This window comes from Phialemonium atrogriseum, assembly GCF_030411735.1.
Source record: "Phialemonium atrogriseum strain 8032-3 unplaced genomic scaffold QBC33scaffold_7, whole genome shotgun sequence".
Taxonomy (NCBI): Eukaryota; Fungi; Ascomycota; class Sordariomycetes; order Cephalothecales; family Cephalothecaceae; genus Phialemonium; species Phialemonium atrogriseum.
In genome coordinates, this window is record NW_026848144.1 from 215,757 (window position 1) to 235,434 (window position 19,678).

At 55.4% G+C, this 19,678-nt stretch overlaps 7 protein-coding genes across 7 annotated transcripts; 2 read left to right on the plus strand and 5 right to left on the minus strand.

The window, feature by feature from the left end:
- Positions 1 to 644: 644 nt before the first annotated feature.
- On the minus strand, positions 645 to 2,142 carry QBC33DRAFT_341187 (uncharacterized protein). Its single transcript, XM_060423754.1, has 3 exons — positions 1,946 to 2,142; positions 1,774 to 1,888; positions 645 to 1,712 (listed from the first exon to the last, which is right to left on the minus strand). Exons 1-3 carry the CDS (start codon positions 1,973 to 1,975, stop codon positions 826 to 828), a joined length of 1,032 nt encoding a protein of 343 aa, XP_060285298.1. The 5' UTR covers positions 1,976 to 2,142; the 3' UTR covers positions 645 to 825.
- Positions 2,143 to 2,898: 756 nt separating this feature from the next.
- On the minus strand, positions 2,899 to 4,193 carry QBC33DRAFT_341255 (uncharacterized protein). Its single transcript, XM_060423755.1, has 2 exons — positions 3,632 to 4,193; positions 2,899 to 3,389 (listed from the first exon to the last, which is right to left on the minus strand). The coding sequence occupies exons 1-2, from the start codon at positions 4,023 to 4,025 to the stop codon at positions 3,115 to 3,117; spliced, it is 669 nt and encodes a 222-aa protein (XP_060285299.1). The 5' UTR covers positions 4,026 to 4,193; the 3' UTR covers positions 2,899 to 3,114.
- A 1,346-nt stretch (positions 4,194 to 5,539) lies between these two features.
- QBC33DRAFT_605309 (uncharacterized protein) lies at positions 5,540 to 8,571 on the plus strand (the record flags this gene model as incomplete). The annotated part of the gene is made up of 3 exons (XM_060432277.1): positions 5,540 to 5,954; positions 6,027 to 7,615; positions 7,672 to 8,571. 3 exons carry the CDS (start codon positions 5,540 to 5,542, stop codon positions 8,569 to 8,571), a joined length of 2,904 nt encoding a protein of 967 aa, XP_060285300.1.
- Positions 8,572 to 9,737: 1,166 nt separating this feature from the next.
- Positions 9,738 to 11,219, minus strand: QBC33DRAFT_447932 (aminotransferase class-III-domain-containing protein; the record flags this gene model as incomplete). Its single annotated transcript, XM_060424447.1, has 2 exons — positions 9,738 to 10,947; positions 11,026 to 11,219. The coding sequence occupies 2 exons, from the start codon at positions 11,217 to 11,219 to the stop codon at positions 9,738 to 9,740; spliced, it is 1,404 nt and encodes a 467-aa protein (XP_060285301.1).
- A 1,150-nt stretch (positions 11,220 to 12,369) lies between these two features.
- QBC33DRAFT_557143 (putative helix-loop-helix dna binding protein) lies at positions 12,370 to 13,313 on the minus strand (the record flags this gene model as incomplete). Its single annotated transcript, XM_060429784.1, has 2 exons — positions 12,370 to 12,677; positions 12,743 to 13,313. The coding sequence occupies 2 exons, from the start codon at positions 13,311 to 13,313 to the stop codon at positions 12,370 to 12,372; spliced, it is 879 nt and encodes a 292-aa protein (XP_060285302.1).
- A 1,837-nt stretch (positions 13,314 to 15,150) lies between these two features.
- On the plus strand, positions 15,151 to 16,922 carry QBC33DRAFT_341602 (CTLH/CRA C-terminal to lish motif domain-containing protein). Its single transcript, XM_060423757.1, has 3 exons — positions 15,151 to 15,441; positions 15,547 to 16,086; positions 16,168 to 16,922. The coding sequence occupies exons 1-3, from the start codon at positions 15,391 to 15,393 to the stop codon at positions 16,843 to 16,845; spliced, it is 1,269 nt and encodes a 422-aa protein (XP_060285303.1). The 5' UTR covers positions 15,151 to 15,390; the 3' UTR covers positions 16,846 to 16,922.
- A 775-nt stretch (positions 16,923 to 17,697) lies between these two features.
- QBC33DRAFT_532209 (putative ccr4-not transcription complex subunit 7 protein) lies at positions 17,698 to 19,653 on the minus strand. Its single transcript, XM_060427361.1, has 2 exons — positions 18,905 to 19,653; positions 17,698 to 18,837 (listed from the first exon to the last, which is right to left on the minus strand). Exons 1-2 carry the CDS (start codon positions 19,361 to 19,363, stop codon positions 17,779 to 17,781), a joined length of 1,518 nt encoding a protein of 505 aa, XP_060285304.1. The 5' UTR covers positions 19,364 to 19,653; the 3' UTR covers positions 17,698 to 17,778.
- Positions 19,654 to 19,678: the final 25 nt, after the last annotated feature.

Here is a 19,678-nt window from a genome sequence, read left to right on the forward strand (position 1 = left end):
ATATATAGGCATTATAGATGCCCTGATCCCTTTGAAATATCATTGGCGGACGGGATGCTCGAATCTACGACCGTACAAAGGCAAAAGGAGTCGATGCATGAGTTTGATTCGTCATGAAATCCGATTGATTCCATAGTGCCAGTCGTTGGCAGCTACCCCCTCTCTAGGAAGCCAAGTCCATGGGGCCAGGGATTATGCATATCGTTCCAATCCCACCATCTCCTTATTACCAGACGCAGATTATCATCCCATCCCAAAGATGCTCGACCGCCTGTCGAGAGAAGCAAAGAATCAACGCGATATCCGACCGTCGAAAGGCCCAAACGCCAAGGAACTAGCAACTATTCATACATACAATCGTCACGCAGCTCACCCCATTCATGATAGCATCAAACGACCAGATGCCACCGAACAACCCATCCGAATGCAAAGGGCATTTATCCTTTCGTCTTTGGCCGCCTAGATGCACTGGGGAAAAAACGGGTACCTCCTCCGCCGTCTCCTGGACTCCGCGCCAGTCTATACCGTGAAGACATCTCGTCTGTGGGTATCGTAATATCGTGAAAAGGGAGAGAGAGAAAGAGAGAGAAATCTCGGGGTCCCGAGTCTACTTGCGCCATAGCCAGGCGCCAAGTCTGCCCTCGTCAAAGTCACACAGCCGCCCCCCTGGTCCCACGGTTTCCGGAAGGAACGAAAAGAAGATAAGTAGGACGGGCGGTGTTGGGCCATAATAGGAACATCCTCCTGTATGACCCAGGAAGGGTATTAAGGATTCGAGAACATAATAAAATAACGGTTATAGAAGCCGAGAACTGGAACGCCGTTTCATGCCTGGTTAGCCACTCGTGGATGTCCGTCCTTCATCGCGTGTTCCATCGCCGGAACGGGGCCAGTCGCTCTGTGTACACCTGCCGTAGCCAGAGACATGTGCGAGTCCCGTAGGGGTTGGTTTTCTGCTGGTCTCTGAGTCTGTATGGGGGGTTCCAGCGGGACTGGGCCAGAATATCTTCCAGCATCCTTTTGATCCTCGCGCAGCGCATTATCACGCCACCTGTATCCGAGCCCCCCTTCGGGTCCCGCTGTCTGCTGGTCTGCCGATTCGGTGCTGGTCACCATCCCTTGCACTGACCGAGGAACATTCTCCGATTGCTGTTGGTTGTCTGGGGCTGGGGGTCGAGATTTCTTGTTCGGCTTTGGCTCGGGCGCGCTCTCGGAAGATATCTGGTATGCCGAGGTTGCACTTGGGCTGGGGCTGTATGTCTGCTGGGGTGTAGGCGGTGCGGGCAACGGCGCGATCGGAGCAGGAGTAATCGGCGTGTAGCCGGCTGACTGCGACACATTTGCACGAGCCCGGGCGCGTGCCTCCTTGTCGGCTTTTGAGGGGCGGCCGCGCTTTCGCCCAGGAGGCATAGCAACCGGAGTCGTCACAGACACAGGCGCTGCGGAGACGGAAGGAGAGGCTGCGGCATAGCCATTTGGAGACGGGCGCGGTTGTATACTGACTGGTTGGGCAGTGCTGGCGTTCTGAGATCCGAAACTGCGGGGGGCAGGATAAGCCTGCCGCTCCATGGGCGACATGACGGCCTGTCTCTTGAGTATTTGCTCGCTGGTTTCATCGAAAGACTTGCGCTTTAACATGGGCATTACGGGTGGTAGAAATTGCTTGTCAAACATGGTCTCGGCTGCGCGAAGACACTGACTCATATTTCGACCTGCGAAAAGGCGTGTCTTGGTTAGGGGCAAACACGGTGATTATCTGAGTGTATGACGTACCGCTAGGGAGCTGCATATGCATCCAGTTCGGGTGGATGTCGTGATGCTTGACAAAGCCGACGAGCGTGCCAACGTCCATATGACTGACCTTGATCATCTCGGCGAGGACGAAGCGCTGGCACCAGGTTGAGCAGGGGCGTGGCAAGTATAGGGGCTAGGTTCGGGTACATACCTTCTCGGCGTCGGTGAAAGAAGACTCCATTCTAAAAACGCACTATCTGCCGTCCGATAAGGAGAGGTTGCCAGGCAGGTCGGTGGTTAGTCATTTGAGGCGGAAATGTGATCGATCGCCCGGCGAGCTGCGCATGGTCAGGAGACGTCAAAGTCGCGGTGGTGAGGCGCATTTATGGGAGAATCGCTTGCCAGGGGCGGAGCGCAAGTCGATGGGGGGGAGGAGCAAAGGATAGTATAGAAGAGTATAACGAGGGAACGAGGTGCCAAACGAGTGTCAAGGCCGGCCGAAAGTGTAGCCCGCACGAACGGGGTTGCTTCAGGAAGTTTGTTCGCCACGAACATAAGTGGTTGGCAGAACCCAAGTCAAGGCGTCAAACCCAAAAAGAGGAATGCGGGCAAGCCGGCAAAAGACGCGCGACTGACCGAGTAAGCGCGCGTCTTTCTTTGCAGCAGGGGACCAAACGAGAAGCAAAGAGAAACCGTGGAGGGAAGGAAGGACCCTGCAGTGGTCCCTGTGGTTGCAGTGGGCCGCTTTTGGTTCGGTTTGGGCCAGAAATTTAATCGTCGTTTGCTAGACCTCCTGGCTCTGTCGCTAGTACTTCCGTACCAGGGTACCTGTGTGGTGGGCTTTGTTTGAATCCATATGCGACGGAGCGAGATGGGGTCTAGTGGGTTAGGTGTACGCCCAAGCGTCACCATGCGCGCTGCCTTCGCTTCTTCAAGTTATGTCTGCCCCCTTGATTATTCTCATCAGCCTGCCTGCCTGCCTGCTTGCTTGCCCGCTTGCTTGCCCGCTTGCTTGCCCGCTTGCTTGCCCGCTTGCTTGCCCGCTTGCTTGCCCGCTTGCTCGCCTCCCTCTGGTTTTTTTTTTCACGGCACCCCCCGGTCTCGCTTGTCACCTGCGAGGACCCTCGGAAGATCGATATTGTTCGGTCTAGGGTAATTTCTGGGTTGGGGCCGTTGAGTCACTGTTGGACCAAAATTGCCAGGATATCCTGCGTAAGGTCACGCATCACCCTGGATGGGGTGATTCAGGTTGGGAGTGATTCACTTCAACTCCGAGACCAGACACCGTCCGATTCCTGCACTTGATATCCGTAGTGGCTATTTGGTGCCCTGAGTTGGCCCCATCGATGGTAAAGTTAGGTCTCTCCCAACGAGATTTTCTTAATTGCTGGAAGAAAACCCATTTGGCGTCGGCGAGCATGCCGTCATGGAGCTCCGGGAACTAAAACTGGCGCTGGGCTGCAGCAAGCAACTCCCAGGACGGCAAACCCAGGTCCAAGCAGCAGAGGCGGGAGTCGTGCGCCTCGCACTGGCACCAGGATCTACCCGGGGCACCCCCCAGGCTCGCTCGATCTTTGCCGCAAATAACCAGCATTGCAGGCACGGCCGCACTCCCTCATAACATATCGCATGCAGCTCCAAGACTTGGTCTGGGAAATGAATGGCTGGCAGTCTGCAGCTCTCGACAGTTGCAGCTGGACTGCACATGTAAGTCGTGTGGGATGGGCCAATTGGGAGAGCGCAGCTCAATCCGCCTGACACCTCCAACCACCAACTCAGCGACAAGCGCCCGTTCGAGTTCGCCCGTTCCGGCTGAAATGACCGCCTCTAGCGGTCTCCGATTCGGGAATGGTCGCACCCAAAATGCTGCATCGAGAATCCGGTTGGTCTGGGAGGCATGAGACAATGGAAGTTGTTTCTTTCACTCCAAGGCTTGCTCCAATTGGCCCTCTCGCTCCCGTAACGGTCTCTGGGAATTGGAGCCCATAAGCCGGAAAATGTGGGACAAGGGCCAGTTTTTGCGGCCATTGCGATCTCGGGTGGTCGGCAGTCCTGGGTGGTCTTCGCCAATGGCATCGCTGAAGTGCTCTGTCATCCATCACACCAGTTCTCTCGTCACTTCGAGCACATACCAGCAGTTCTCTTAGCGAAGAGCCGCATTTCCTCCCCGTTGGCGATCTGAGAGGTCGTCGCGGCGGCTCAGGATTGTCAACAACGGCTCTGCGTGGGTTTTGGATGGGGTTCGGAATGCCTGGTAGCCTGAAGAGGCCCGACGAGGCCCTCACCGCCATCTTAAATACTTCCACGCCTCAGACCTTCTCCACATAATTCCTGCACGATGAGCTGGCAAGCACCGGATGATATAGCGGCAGACGATTCCAACCTCCTACAGGCCACAGCCATATATAAGTACATATTTCCAGCATTGATGCCCTGTTTTACCTTGGGATCCGGGACCACTGCAATGTCCTTCAAGCTTAGTGGCTGCCCTGCTTCTTGTCTACATTGTAGCCTGGTTCGTCGACACTGTATCACGTCAGTGCTCGCTAGCTTGCCATGGAAGCCCGCGAACTTCACAATGGAAAAGGTAAGGGTCAACGCTGGGTGTGTGGAATAGGCACCATTTTTCATGATGTTGAAATGCGGGAGCATGGCAAGCGCTGTGGGTGGTGGTGGTCTCTGTCATCGTCCTCGAGGCTCAGATATGGGCCACATAAACGTGCGTAGCTGCACTCCGCTGTTATCACTGAGATACCCTGACCATCATTAAGGGTTATCCGGGCGAAGAATGATCGCTCGAGGGATCCAAACATAGGCATCCACATAGGCTCTCAGGTTGCTAACTTAGGAGGAAGACAGCCAAGTCAACAAGGCCTCGAAACACTCCACATTCGGTCAGGATTCTACAGCATCAGGTTGACTTGAGAGACACCGGAGTCTTCTCCACCATACTCGAAGTGTTTAAGCTTATAGATCTCCCAGAATCGAAGGACAGTGAATAGAAAGGTCGTCTTATTCCAGAACCGGGATTCCCAGCTATATACCTAGGAGGGGGGAGTATCTAGTCCTTGATTCAATCAAAACTACTTGCAATTAACTTTTTTTTTTTTTTACCGCAACAAGAACAAGCAGACCAGGAAAATGACCACCCAGAGCCCGTTGGACAGCCCGATATCCTGAACCCTTAATGCTGTTGGTGATGTGTTTGAGATAATCAGTGACTTCTGGTTGGTGGATGTGCCCTCGTATACAGAGGAGGTACCTAGGTCGTCCTCACAACTCCACAATCGCCTTCCATCCTAGTTTCTACCTACCCACCTTAATTGGTGTTGCCCCACTTTCGGACTGGGATTACTGTCCTCCGATTTCAGTGAAAGGCTCCCAATTGAAGTTGAAGGTGCATTGCGGTGTTCGCCGATGCTGATAGATTTCAGAGGTCTAAGAATTGCTCCCTTCAATACCGATCCTTTTCACCCACTTTCGCAATACTCCAGGAACCAGTCGGGTGCAGAATAACAGGAGAAGAGCGATAATCAAAAGGGCTCCCTATCCAAAGTGCCAGCGGACCTAATACTTTGGTGCAATGTCGCAAACTCTCCGGCAAGACGAATAACGACGGCGCTCTCCTCTTCCTCAACTCTCCACCAAATTATCCTCCTGCGTGGGCACATACAGTCAACAATAGCCATTTTGCCCACTTCTCCCACCTCCGCCGTTTCCTGCGCTCACTTTTTCTTCCCAACAACACCACCATTTCCCATTCAAGAACAAAAGCCACTGAACAGGCGCTGGCCTCGACCCAAGGATGTTGACTGTGAAGAGGGAGGATGGCGAGCACATCTCAGGTGTCAACGGGGATGCGAAGAGTGAAGACGTACCGAAAATAAACGGCATAAAGGCCAACAAGAAAGAGCAGAGGAGTACATCAACCAGCCCAAATCTCTCCCATGCCAACTCGAGAGCTTCAAGCGTGTCGCGCGACGATGTGAAGGCCGGTAGCGACAGCGCTTCTACACCCAGCAACGGCTCGTTCCCCAGACTTTCCCGGAAAGCTTCACAGAAAAGCGTCAAGCCTACCCCGCGGCTGTTCTCACACCTTCCCGACGTCACTACCGAGTCCTGCGAGACCTTCCAGGTAATTAATGACTGTCTCTACGGCTCGAAGCATATGGGCTCGTCACAACACGATGCCCTGGACTGTGACTGCGCAGAAGGATGGCGTAAGTAGCCCAATATTCCTATTTTTGCGCACCCTGTAGTGGCACCCTCGCTGACTGGTCTCCCCCGAGCAGGTGATGGCAAGAACTACGCTTGCGGTGAGGACTCCGACTGCATCAACAGGGCTACGAAGATGGAGTGTGTGGATCGCGATTGCAACTGCGGAGACGGATGCCAGAACCAACGATTCCAGCAAAAGCAATATGCCAGCGTCTCGGTCATCAAGACCGAGAAGAAGGGGTTTGGACTGAGGACAGACGTCGACCTCCAGGCCAATGACTTTATCTTCGAATACATTGGCGAGGTCATCAATGAGCCTACTTTCCGGCGGCGCATGATACAGTATGACGAGGAGGGGATCAAGCACTTCTACTTCATGTCACTGACCAAGAGTGAGTTTGTCGACGCAACCAAGAAGGGCAATCTCGGCCGGTTCTGCAATCACTCATGCAACCCCAACTGCTACGTGGACAAATGGGTGGTTGGCGAGAAGCTGCGCATGGGCATTTTCTCCTCGCGCGCAATCAAGGCTGGAGAGGAGCTGGTTTTCAACTACAACGTGGACCGCTACGGCGCCGATCCCCAGCCCTGCTACTGCGCCGAGCCAAACTGCACTGGCTACATTGGCGGCAAGACCCAGACGGAGCGCGCCACCAAATTGCCTCTAGCCACCATCGAGGCCCTAGGCATCGACGATGGCGACAGCTGGGACACGACCGTTGCGAAGCGACCGCGGAAGAAAAAACCGAGCGAGGACGACGAGGAGTATGTTAACAGTTTGCAGCCCCGCGGCCTTTCTGAGGAAGGCGTCACCAAGGTCATGGCTGCTCTGATGCAAGGCAAGGAGAAATGGATTGCTGTCAAGCTGCTGGCCCGCATCCAGAATGCCGACGATGACCGGGTGCGCCACCGGGTAGTCCGCATGCACGGCTATCAGATCCTGAAAACCACGCTGAACACCTTCGTTGACGACACCAACGTCGTGCTGCAAATACTCGACATTCTGTACAAACTGCCCCGCCTCACCAAGAACAAGATCTCCGACTCCAAGATCGAGGCCACGATCGAGGACCTGGCTTCATCAGAGCACCAAGACGTCGCGTTCGAGTCCAAGCGGCTGGTGGACGAATGGAGCAAACTGGAGACTGCCTATCGCATTCCCCGCAAGAAGTTTGATCCCAATGCGCCCACCGCGAACTCCTTTGAGGAGCGCCGCAACATGGACCGCGAGGAGGAGGCTTCCAAGCCCGACCCGTTCGCGAAACTCGTGATTCCCAAGGGCCCTCGAAGCAATGTTCCGCAGCGCAACTCCAGTTTCTTCAATGGCCAACGACCGCTACGCAAACCGCCTACACATAACCTGCCTGCTGGCTGGTTCGTCGCGACTGACGATAGCGGCGCCTACTACTACTATAACAAGAGCGGGGCGACGACCTGGAAACGTCCCACCGCACCGGCCAATGATGTCCCGAGAGGCCCCTCAAAGGCACAGGAGAACCAGAAGGCGCTGCAGGACATCATCGACAGCCTCACCAAGGAGCCTACGCCCAGGCCGTCTGCCTCTCACACACCCCAGCAGGTCGGCACGCCCGTACCGGAACCCAAGAAGGAAAAGTGGCGGTCCCTACCGGTCGAGAAACAGATGAAGATCTACGAGAACACGGTTTGCCACGCTCCCCATCCTTGTTGACGAGCCCCCCGGTTGCTAACGTCTCGTAGCTTTTCCCCCACGTCAAGTATGTGATGGACAAGTTTCGCCATAAGCTCCCAAAGGAGGAGTTGAAGAAATTTGGCAGGGACATCAACAAGAAGCTCGTTGCGTCTGATTACAAGAACGGCAGAGTAGATGACCCGACCTCCATCACGGTCAAGCAGGAGAAGAAGGTCAAGCAGTACGTGAAGGACTTCTTTGACCGTGCTGTCGAGAAATTCAGGGAGCATGAGAAGAAGAAGGCCGAGCGGGCTGCCAGACACGCTGCAAGGAGGGGCTCGAGTGGCCCGGATCCGAACCTCGCTGGCCCCTCCGTTGAGGCGGCGAGTAAGGAGGCGGTCGAGGAAGACGACGAGGCTGTAATGATGTCGGAGGTTGAAGACCTTGTCAGTTCCCCCGGTAGCTCGCAGGACCGGAAGCGGAAGCGGGAGGACGACGAGGCAGAGTCTCCGGGCCAGCTGACGCCCTCGGAAACCCCGTCGGCCAAGCGACTCAAGGAGGACGAGGCGGACGCGCCGTCGCCCCCGCCTCCCCCGCCACCTCCCCCTGCGGGCGTGGCAGACACGCCGATGACCGAGGAAGAGCGATCGATGAGGGAGCAGGAGGAGGCCCTGATGCGGGAGAACGAGGAGGCCCAGCGGCTGGAGGATGAAGCCGAGGCTACCAAGCTGCAGAACGAGGGGGAGGGGGAGAAGGTGGTGCTGGGGCGGCCGCACGACGAGGCGGCCACGCGGGATGCGAAGCTCGAACACCCGCGGCTGGACGAGCAGCACTTCCAGACCAACAACAGCCTGGGTGGTTACGAGGCAGGGAGTGACGTGGATCCGGATGGGCCCAGGTCGGCTGCAGAAGGCAGCAGCTCCATGGGCCATGAGAAGTCCCAGAAGCAGGAGGTCCTCAGCCACTAAAACGTAATAAGGGCTAAATGGGGATGCCCAGGATCTTTTTCGAAGCCCAGGCATGCATGGATGATGGACCCGAGGCGTTGCGGCCACTTTTTGTGTGTGTTTTTACCATCCCGTGTACTTTTAGGGGCATATTGCATTGCTGGTAGCATCTTTCGGTTCTTTTCCTCGTCCTATTGTTCATCTTTTATTTCCCCCCCTTTTTTCCCTCCCTCGGTCTTTGGACGCATGCACGGGACAAGGACAGGGCAGGGCAGCGAACATCTAGGCACCGTCTAGCCCCATGGGGGGACATGTATTTCTTGCCCTCGTGTTTCTCTCTCTTCCTCTCGCTTTACGCATACTTGGAACCGGAAGAAGGCTGGTATATCTGACAACGTCAGGGTTGGCAACTTGGTGTCGGTGATACCTCTTGCCATGGGACGGTGTTTCTCCTCGTTGTTTTTATAACTTTCTTCTTATCATTTCTGGAGCTCTTTGCAACGGAAGGAGGTCGAAATGCATTTGTGTGTACCCACCCGATTTGCCATAAGTCGGTCGGTTGGGGGTGCCGAGAGGAAAATAATGCCCCGGCCGGGTGGTTTCCGTGGATCCTTTTTTTTTTTTGCTTCGGGTCATGATGACTCGACATAGCTGGCTGCACCAAGCAAGGCCGGATAATGGAATGATTCGCTTCGACGAAAGAAAAGACCGATCGGACGTGGGCCCGGTGCGGTGATCATGTGTGTATGATATATGTACAATATGTTCAAGAGTGAAGATACCCTTTCTTTTTTGGGGGGGGCTGCGCCGGCTGGGTAACTTGTGGGATTCAACATAGACAGCGAGGATAGAGAGATATCAGGCCGTTCTTGTCCGATGGCCACCCAGCCAAATCATGGAATGTCATGAATCCATTGGTGTATGCTTTAGGCTAGGTGTGGTAAAACATAGAAGACGTGGAAACCATTCGTCGATCCACCGTTGAAGACTTGCTTCAAACCACTGGGCATTCTCGGGGGCTTTGCCATTAAGGCTTGAGAGATCATACTGGATTCTGGTTGATTTCTCTTCAATTTTGTTTCATCCCCTTTTATCCCGGTGCCAAGCCAATGAAACTACCTAGGAAGAGACGATACAACAAATTCACACTCTCCCTCTCCCCTTCTTCCCTCGCCCAATTATTTATCTCACGTGGAAACAATCTTCTCAAACACCTTCAGCAGTATATCGGCGTGGCTCTCCTGGAAGATGAGCATGGGCCTGAGCCGGACGGCGCTCACGCCGCTGCCCCCGACGTTGACGCCGAGCGCCTTTGCGCGGCGAAGGAACTCGTCGCGGCGCGGGCTGTCGAAGGCGATGAAGGTGCCGGCCCCCTTGCCGCGCAGGTTGCGGAACTCGTCGGGGAACCTGGCCGCGAGGCCCTCGAGCCGGCCGAACAGGTAGTCGCCGACGGCGGCGGTGCGCGAGACCAGGTCGAGGCGCTCGACCTCGTCGACGATGGCGCGGAAGAGGAGCGCCCGCGCCGGGTCGCCCATCCACGTGTTGAACTGGCGGTACGGCTTGTTGGGCCGCAGCTCCGGGTTGCCGTAGTAGTAGCCGGCGGTCTGGGCCTTCTTGCTGAAGGTGACCATGTCCGGCGGGTCGGACAGGTCCCAGTGCTCGTGGGCCCAGAACTTGCCCGTGGCGCCCAGGCCGGTCTGCACCTCGTCGACGATCAGGAGCACGCCGTGCTTGCGGGTGACGGCGCGGAGGCCGCGGAAGAAGGCCGGCGACGCGTGGTTGTCGCCGCCCTCGGACTGGATGGGCTCGACGACGACGGCGCAGGGCGGGATGTGGTAGTTGAGGATCAGGTGCTCGACCTCGTCGAGCGACGCCTTCTCCGCCGCGGCGTTCTCCTCGGCGTGCTGCTCCAGCGGGTACTTGAGCTGCGGGAACGTGGCCTGCGGCCAGTCGAAGGCGGGGATGTCGAGCTTGTGGATCGGCTTGCTGCGTGTCGTGCTCAGGCTGCCGAACAGGCGCCCGTGGAAGGCCGACTTGAAGCTCATGATGCTGAGATGCTGCGAGGCGCCGGGCTCGGCGTTGTTCATCGCGCTCGCCATCTCCTCCTCGGTGAACTCGACGTTGGGCCCGCCGCGGTCGTGTTGCCGTCGCCACATGAAGGCCGCCTTGTAGGCGGTCTCGTTGGCATCCGACCCGGCCATGGCGGTAAAGACCTGGTTGAGGCCCTTGGGGGCGACCCTGAGGATACCGCTTTCAAGGACATGCGCCCAGTCATGCGGAGGGAAGTTGCCGAGGGCGGGACGGTTGATGAGACTGCTCACCATCTCATCGCTCCGCGCAGCCTTGGCAAGAGCCGGGTTGTTATACCCGAGAGGAATGGAGGCTATCTGGGCATATCTGGGGGCAGGCAGGTTAGACTGCGTTCCGCAAACGAAGGGAGAGGAGGAATTGGAAAGAGGGGGGGGGGGGACTAACACGTCTAGCAAGACGTTGCCGTCCGGATCGGCGATGTAATTTCCAGAGCTCTTCTGGAAATCGGTGAGCATGTTCAAGGCCCTCGTGTCAAAGACCTTGTCCAGCTTTGCAATCGCCTCCTTTGACTTCGGGCCAGGAATCTCCGTCTTGACGGTCGGGCCCTCGGGCTCCCAGCCGGCATAGTACGACGTCATCTTGGAGCTCGAAATGGAAAATGGACGGTGAGAAATCTTGGGGAATGCTCGCAGTGAGCCAGCTTCCGAAATGAGTGGGAGACTCTGAATAGGGCTGCTCAAGGAACGTCTTAGTACACTGGTTCGTATTGCAGCCATTGTGCTCATATCTTTGCCCACCGTTGTCGGACGCGTCAAGGGCGCACACGATTGGGAAACAGAAACAGGGAGGGGAGGGAGGTGGTTGTATGACTGGCTATCGCCGGCTTATCAGGAGCGCCCTAGAAGCCTCAGAGGATGCTCGCAGGAGGGGCAAAGAGGCTTGATGATGTGGAAGTGGAGAGGCTTGCACAAATGCGGGTTGGCGAGGAGTCACAACAGCACGATAGCTCGCAAACAACAGGGGTTGGCTTGGCTCAAGTACCGACGTCATGAAGCGGGTAGATTCCCACTGGTGCGGAATGCTGCCAACAAACCCCACCTAGGTCCGACGGTCGCCTCCAAAGCTTGCGGGGTAAGTTAGGTTGACTGCACTCATCAGCCTATCCAGGTGACCGAGACTGGAGTCTAGCCCCTGCAGGGGTCATAAAGTTGAAGTTCCACGCTTGACAAGGACTTCTCAACTGATGGGCACGAGGCAAAACAAACGCCACTACCTCCCAAGGTCAAAGTAACAACCTTACCATGCTAATAACACCATCAGTACAGCATCATAGTAAATCTGGCGAGTGTCTCGGGACATTCATTGCGCAATACATGCTTTGCTGAGGCCTGCCAGGCAGACAACTCCATATCCTACTCCGAACTCCTAGTGTCTCCTGGACCTCGTCATATGTTTGTTCCATAGTGCCGGGTCATCAGGGGTTGCAAGATCCTGCAGCAATTTTCATCACATGATGATGCCTTTGCACAATCCCCCCCCAAGAGCCAAAATCCCTACCAAACCAACCCAACCGAAGAAGAAATGCCAACGAAGCCTCCCAACCATGAACTAGCCCCATCCCTATTTCGACCAAGTAAGGGACCAACCAAGTCCCAAAACTCGGCGATAATACACACTAAAGGGCCGGCAAAAATCCCACACCCGGGTATAGTTGTAGGCAAGCGATCAAAGAAAACAAAAACCAAGACGCCAAGCGAAGAAAAGAGTTCAGCCCCTACCAAAGGCTCCCTAGCCAGAGATACCAGGCTCATCCTTCTCACTTTGAGCAGCCTTCTTCCAAGTCTCCAACTCGCGATAGAGGCGATCGCACTCCTGCTTGAGCTTATCATTAGAAGTGCTGAGTTCCGCAATGGCTTGCTCTGTAAGCAGCTTCTCCAAAGTCCATTTCTCAATGTTCTGCTGCTCATTCTCCTTGAGCTGTGTGATGAACTGAACAGCGCGCTGGAGGATTGACCCCTTGTTCTTCTCACAGCCAGGAACTATCTTGGCCAACTCGTTGATGCCCTCATTGATGGTCTCGCGGCGGCGACGCTCGACTGAAAGCATGTAAGTTTATGCTTACGTATCGAGGGGGCAATCAAGGGCAATGAGGGAATCTTACCCTCTTTGTGGTTATCCTTCCGCATCTTGTGCCATTCCTCAGACCCAACTGCTGGCTTGGGGTTGGCAGGGCCACTGTATCGCTGTTCCTGAACACCATTTGGGTGCTGCATGGGAGCTGTCGGAGCAGGGAGACCATCGGGCTGACTCACAGCCGACGTGTTGAAAGAGGTATCAGGATGATGATCGACTTCCGCACCGGTTTGGGCAGCAAAGGTCTCCTCGGTGGACTGTGGAACATGTAGAGTGGGATACATAGACCCAAGTGCGGCAGCGGCAGTGCTGGAGGCATTGGCTGGATCAGCTGCCTCGCTGTGATCGGCAGCAGCTTGCTGAAGAGCACTGAAATCGTCTACATTGACATGCTCCTGGGCAGCCTGAGCTGCGTTAACAGCACTCTCGATGAAGGCTGCTGTGGCAGCATCTGGCTCCCCCATAACTGCCGCTGGTTGACCCCGCCTAGAACGACGGGAATCAGGGGATGCAGACTCGGAGTCACGCTTGCGCTTGTGCGTTGAGGTGATGCCAACACCAGAAAGATCAGGCTGTTCCACGCCGAGAGTATCAGCCATACCGACTTGCAAGGTTGAAGGCAGAGGTCTGTTATTTGAGTAATAGGTTCTGGGTATTTCTCGGTGCTGGTTGTCTGAACTGTTAGCGTACACGGAGATACAGGGGGTGTTTTAGCTCCACAGAAACGTCATAGGAGAAGGTGCCATGTCACTGGCAACAGAAATATAACATGCACTGGCTTGCTGGCTGGATGGCGATGATTCACAAGAATTAGGCCTGGTGTTGTGAATGGCTCTGTGATAACTGGTGTGTAGGGAAGCGGCCATTGAATAGAAGTTGACGTTGCCATTTTAAAGCAGAGAACAGCTTATTCTCGATTACAGCATGCAGCATGCAGAGAATACGCCGTCTTGCCCAACTGGTGACACCAGCCCAGGCGCAATCATGAAAACAGATTTGTGTATTTGAAGCGAAAAAAAGAAAACACAAGAAAAAAGAAAAGAGAAAAAAAAGGAAGGAAATCAGAAGGAAAGAAATACAAAAAGTGCCAGGAAAAAAGGGGCAAACATACGCTCAAGCATTCATAGAGTGGTCATGATGGCTGTGGAGAAACGTTGGGAGGGCTGGTGATGAAAGTGTGATAAGATTGGGGTGCCCTCTTCTCCTCAATAAGGCTGCGACAACCTGTCAAACTTTTCCGACAGACTCAAAATGCTTGAACACTGCGGCAACATGCCCATCATCAAATCTGACTGAAAGTACAAATGCTCGTCGCGCTCTATTCAAACATTCGACAGAGTGAAATGCGTTAGCGTACCTGTTGGTGATCTGGTCTCGCTCAGATCATGTGCTTTGAAACGTGCGCGAAAAAACGTGATGGATCGTGAATCAGCACGTGTTTTGCGGCGACAACAACTTTAGGCCGATCCCCATCAACAGGTAGGCAATCCTGGGTTCCTGAGAACGAAGGAAAATGATGTCGAGAAAAAAATGCCTCGAGATATGCTTTGCCGGGCTGATATATCGATCTTGACAAGCAAATCTCACATTGGCCTGAGTGGGAGGGAGAAGGGAGGAAAGTCAGGTGAGCGGGCGACCACGTGAAGTATATATAGGTTGGCCGTCACCTCAGGCAAGAGTAAGGGCTACTGCCCAATCAGAGACCAGTGTCTAGGGGGCTAGACACTCTCTGGTGTGAGCACGGGCCACTTCAGGCAATGGCAAGATCCGTATTGCGAAATACTTCCCCCCACACCACACCAGCGCCTTGGATGACCAGCATGTGGGTGCACACTCCTAATGTTTGTGTTGCTGCAGAGGACAATGAACAAGGATGTCATATGACTCGGCTCTTCAAGCCAAAAACCTTCCTGGCTGGCGACGCCACCGCGTATGTATTTTGTGATATCATCGTGGCTAACCTCGTAATCTTATGTAAGGCAGTTTGATAAGAATATCCCGATATCCTTACATGGAACCTACATTACCTAGGTATTCTCCAGATGGAAGTCCCTCAACTTGAGGAATAGCCCTGAGTTCCACTCTGGCTGTCGCACTATCATTGTAAAGTGTACTCGACAGATTACCATCCCATTGTTTCACTTGTGGCCCTTTTCGCTGCGTCAAGTGATGGGCCTCACACTCCTCAGAGAGCATGCCAAGGTCGGCTGCCCCACCATCTCCGAGCTACAAGGCTCCCCCTGATATCACGGGGCTCCCCACCATTCTGCTGAACAAAGACAGACACTAGCAACCCATCGTCAAGACTTATCTACCTACACTACATGGTGGCGGAGCTTGCCATCCAATACATAGGTAGGTACCTAGGGAGGTAGGTAGGCAGCACTTGATTAGATGACTAGATGTACTCCTCCCAAAAAAAGAAGTCCCGTCTCCCTATTCTGCTTGTTTGTCAGGCTGGCCTTGTGGCTATTGCAAGCGTTGGCGGGAGGCGCGGAAGTGGGGTCGACTCTGTGGCCAACCCCCCCACGTGCTGATAACGATAACACCACCCTCTCCTTCCAGTCCCAAATCCACCTAGCTCGCTCGTGACAGCATGATGGAGCTCTGATTCCTCCTCTTTCGTTTTACCTGATCGTTCTTGTAGATGCCGTAACCTATTCATACAGCTTCACGATGGGAGACTACGAAGTATCCAAGATTAACCATGACAATCATCTCCTTCTCGTAAGTGCAACTGGGTTTACTGAAGGGGGAATTTTGCCCCATCATTCCAACCTGCATAACTGTATCCTAGTGGGGGTACGCAATGCTCATTACCCTTCTATGTAGGACCAACCACTCCTCCGATTGCCATACGAACTTCTGCGAAAAAACTTCCGGTCTGCGCATTGGACCTTCGAGAAGGATTCGACAACAGTGAAGGGCCTGTTAAAGGATGCCGCGACCGGCTCGTTAAACGGCAAGAACTCGCCCGAAGATGTCCTCAAGAGCCTCGATACGATGCTGGCAAAGATGAGGGGCCTGAAACAGAAGCTCGGTGGATATGCCGACGAGGAGGCGCGGCTGTATAAGCAGATCAATGCTCGGTTTGCACACCTCCAGGAGATATCGGACATGCACACTATTGAGGATGTCAAGTATGAGGCTTGGTCACAGCAGCGGCTTGACAGGCTTCTGGTCGACTACCTCCTCCGGCACGGTTATTGCGCCTCTGCCTCTGCTCTCGCCGACGAACGCCAGATCGGGGACTTGGTGGATATAGAGACCTTCGTGGCCATGAACAAGATCCGCAAATCGCTCAAGGAGGGCAGTGTCACTGAGGCATTGGCCTGGTGCAACGACAATAAGAAAGAGCTGCGCAAGATGGACGTACGTATCAACCCCCCCGTCTGCCTCTGTGTCGGCTATATTTCACCTCCCAAAAGAGATTTGCCTGACCATGCTCTTTAGTCCTGTCTCGAGTTCCTGCTTCGCTTCCAGCAGTACATTGAGCTTGTGCGAACCCAGTCGATGCCCAAGCTCCTCGAGGCCATCGCGCACGCAAAGAAGTATCTGATCCCCTACCGCGACAGGTACCCAGTCCTCGTCAACCAGGCAGCCGGGCTCCTCGCCTTCCGCCCGCACCCCGACCACGCCAGCCCCGGCCAACCGTCCGCGACGGTGTCCTCGATGGCCCCCTGGCCCTACTCGGAGCTCTACAGCCCGGCACGCTGGACGATGCTATCGGACCTCTTCGCCAGGGACCATAACAGGCTTCTCGCCCTCCCTTCCTACCCGCTCCTTCATGTCGCGCTCTCGTCGGGGCTCTCCGCCCTCAAGACGCCCGCCTGCCACGGCTGGCTCGCCACCAGCTCGTCGCAGCCGTCGCACAGCATGAGCCTGACCGCCAGCGTTTGCCCCATCTGCTCGACCGAGCTGAACGAGCTGGCCCGCCACGTCCCCTACGCCCACCACAGCAAGAGCCACGTCGAGCACGACCTGATGCTGCTGCCCAACGGGAGGGTCTACGGCAAGGCCCGCCTGGAGGAGTACGCCGTCAAGACGAACCTGCCGCAGGGGCTAGTCAAGGATCTGGTCACGGGGGATATCTATCCGCGGGATAAGATGAAGAAGGTGTTCATCACCTGATATAAGGGGGAAAGGATGGTGGGGTTGTGGGAAGATTGGGATAGAATCCAACGACACATCAGGCGGAACGGAGATTGGGTTTCCTGGAGCCGTTTGCTGTATCTACTGATGATGGCGTTGCTTTGGCCAGGAGAGTAAGTGTGGCATACTCCTTTCAGCGCGTATTGGGAACTGGACACGAAGATTGCATCCAGCGGCGTTCCGAGGGACGGGCGTATTGGGGGCTTAACTTGGTTGCGTTCTTTTGTTTTTCTTGCTTTTTTTTGGGGTATTTCGAGCGCTCTTTGTAGATACGAACCCAGCACCCAACGTATTGGGATCTCCTACGGTACAGGCAGGGCTTCAACATGAAAAGGAGCCAGGCACCCACCTCCTTATACATCTATCCATACATCCAGGGGCTCACTCGTGTCCATGAGTCTTAATCAACCAACGTTCATGGCCTTGATTTGCTACCTACCTAAGTATGCACTCACACAGAAACAGCGCTCAACCTTCCCTCCAAAGTCCGCTAGAACCGGAAGCCATACATACACACACCAGAGCATAATATAAATACAGAAACGACGGTTCCCGGTCATGTTGGTTTTGGAGGATAGATGGAGGATAGGTAGGGATGGAGAGAGAACCACAGCGACTTCCAGCTGTAGGAAGCATATCCATCAGGGCTTGACAGACAGTATAGGTATTTAGAGAGAGATAGCATGACCCGCCCAGCGAATAAAAACAGAAGCACCCGAAAAGAAGGAGCCGTTTTTTTTAGGATTCCCTTTGACCTACAAGATGAAAGAGCAGGAGTCAAGCCAAAAACCCCTCCGCCCCGAAAAACCCCTGGGAACACCCGCCCCCTCGCCCGAGAGATAATAAGTCGTCTGAAAACCCCCGCCTTGTTGGAAGTAGCATCCCCACCCCGCCGTCGCCCCCGAGCCCTTTTTACCTCGCATTCCCGCCAAACGCAAACGCGCCAAAGACGCCGCCCCCGCCGCCGGGCGTCATTGGCCCAAGGCCGCTCATGCCGTTGGTGTTGTGCGACTGGGCGGCGGGCGTGCTCGCGAGGCCGACGTTGGCCGTGTTGGGTGTGCTCGGCGCGCCGTTCTGCGTGCCGTTCTGGCCGTTGTTGTTGTTGGACGGGGTGTTCTCGGCCTGGCCGGCACCGATGGTCATGCCCACGAGGGAGAAGTCGGGGATGCCGAGGCCCCAGACCTTGCCCAGGTGGTCGTCCGAGATCTCGCCGTTGAAGATCTTCTCGCGCAGGGCGAAGAACACCCTCCCCGTGATCAGGCTGTCCGAGCCGGCCTGGTGCGCGCTGCCGACGCGCTTGATCTTGAGGGTCTCGGCGATGTGCTCGAGGCCGGACTTGTGCTCAAACTTCTGGAGGATCTCGGCTGAGCTGGGATCGCTCGGGGTGAGCATGCCGCTGTTGTGGAGCTTGATGGCGTGCTTCATGAGATGCTTGACGTCGTACGTAGAGGGGAAGTAGAGCTTCATGATCTGGTCGAATTCGACCTCGTCGTTGGGGAGCTGCCGGCATATCAAGAGTTTTGTCAGGTAGCCAAAGTCGTAGCCCCCGTGAAAGCTGATCCACCGTACGTTGTCGAAACACACCAGCCCGGACGGGATCAGGAGGGAGGCGAATTCGTGAGGGTCGATTCCATCCCGCTCGAGCAGAGCGAAGTCGATCCCTGCTTGTTGCAGAGATTCGATGGACGTCTGGTTGAACATGTCATCCTTCAGGGAGAATTTGAAGTTGAACTGCCAGGCATAGGGGAATGGCCCGGTATTGCCGCCTCTCCGCCCGGATCCAGTCAGCTCTGTCGAGTCCGAGGAATTCGGCCTCGCAGGAGGTGTCTCCCCAGCCTCGTTGAACAAGGTCAGACCTATTTGGATGACCTTCAGCATATCCACGTTCGTCCGCAAGCACTGGTAGTGGTAGTCGCTTTTGCCCCGGAAACCGCCCATTGGCCTCGACACGACGCCCGGGAACTCGGTATCCTAACGCGCGCACGTCAGCCTTATCCAGATCACAGTGTTACCCTCGGGCAGAGCATTTGTTCCGCACCATGGCAATATACGGGTATTTGTCCACCAGGTCGCGCAGGGTCGCCATCTCCTCGTGCAGGTTGTGTTTCCACACTTCGCGTATCCGGCTCTTGGCCTGACTCCTTGTCTGGTGCTCGCCCAGCACATGGCTTTGCTGCTGGGCGTGCTGCTGCTGCTGTTGTTGGAGGTTACCGGCATGGGCGAAGCTCATGCGCGCGGCGTGGCTCGCAAGTCCCGATTCGTTGCCGACACCGACACCGATGCCAAACGCACCGCCAGAGTTCAGCCCCCCCGCCAAACTTAACAAATTTCCATTCGCTGTAAAGGCGTTGATCTGGGAGTTGGGATTAAGGTAGGACGGGTTGGCGGTCAAGGGCGGGGGATGAGTCGTTGAGTGTTGGCCGTGGGAAGGGAACTGCTGGTGGTAGGGCGAAATGGTCGCCGGCCCGCTTGGGAACCGATTGAGCGTTGGAGGCATCACTCTGCACGCCGCTGGTTTAATCCTCTATCGCAGTGTCCGTATCCTAAGAGCTGTGTCTGTGAGGGCGGCTGCTAAATCAACCATTCCTGAGCTGGGAGGAAACTCGGAAAGCTTTGGCCAGTGCTGAGCGTGCGCTGGGTGGGTTAGCAATATCTTGTGTGTTCGCTCTTTTAACACGAGAGAAGAACTCGAGAATCGCGATTTTGTCTTGAGTGAGTTGTCCTTGAGCTGTGAAATAGGTCGGATGGAAGGAGGCATGGAGGTCTGCCAGCAGAGGCGGGTGACAGATCCGCGCGCCTGGCTTGCGCACGG

What these genes read in the sequence shown, in the direction of transcription:
- QBC33DRAFT_341602 (XM_060423757.1), top strand. Translation starts at nt 15,391, where the DNA reads ATGGGAGACTACGAAGTATCCAAGATTAACCATGACAATCATCTCCTT. An exon ending in ATGACAATCATCTCCTTCTC is followed by an intron (nt 15,442 to 15,546) that starts GTAAGTGCAACT and finishes CCTTCTATGTAG; the next exon opens with GACCAACCACTCCTCCGATT. An exon ending in AAGAGCTGCGCAAGATGGAC is followed by an intron (nt 16,087 to 16,167) that starts GTACGTATCAAC and finishes CATGCTCTTTAG; the next exon opens with TCCTGTCTCGAGTTCCTGCT.
- QBC33DRAFT_532209 (XM_060427361.1), bottom strand. Translation starts at nt 19,363, where the DNA reads ATGCCTCCAACGCTCAATCGGTTCCCAAGCGGGCCGGCGACCATTTCG. An exon ending in AATACCCGTATATTGCCATG is followed by an intron (nt 18,838 to 18,904) that starts GTGCGGAACAAA and finishes TGCGCGCGTTAG; the next exon opens with GATACCGAGTTCCCGGGCGT.
- QBC33DRAFT_341255 (XM_060423755.1), bottom strand. Translation starts at nt 4,025, where the DNA reads ATGGCGGTGAGGGCCTCGTCGGGCCTCTTCAGGCTACCAGGCATTCCG. An exon ending in AACAACTTCCATTGTCTCAT is followed by an intron (nt 3,390 to 3,631) that starts GCCTCCCAGACC and finishes CAGCCATTCATT; the next exon opens with TCCCAGACCAAGTCTTGGAG.
- QBC33DRAFT_341187 (XM_060423754.1), bottom strand. Translation starts at nt 1,975, where the DNA reads ATGGAGTCTTCTTTCACCGACGCCGAGAAG. An exon ending in CTTTCACCGACGCCGAGAAG is followed by an intron (nt 1,889 to 1,945) that starts GTATGTACCCGA and finishes ACCTGGTGCCAG; the next exon opens with CGCTTCGTCCTCGCCGAGAT. An exon ending in GCATATGCAGCTCCCTAGCG is followed by an intron (nt 1,713 to 1,773) that starts GTACGTCATACA and finishes GCCTTTTCGCAG; the next exon opens with GTCGAAATATGAGTCAGTGT.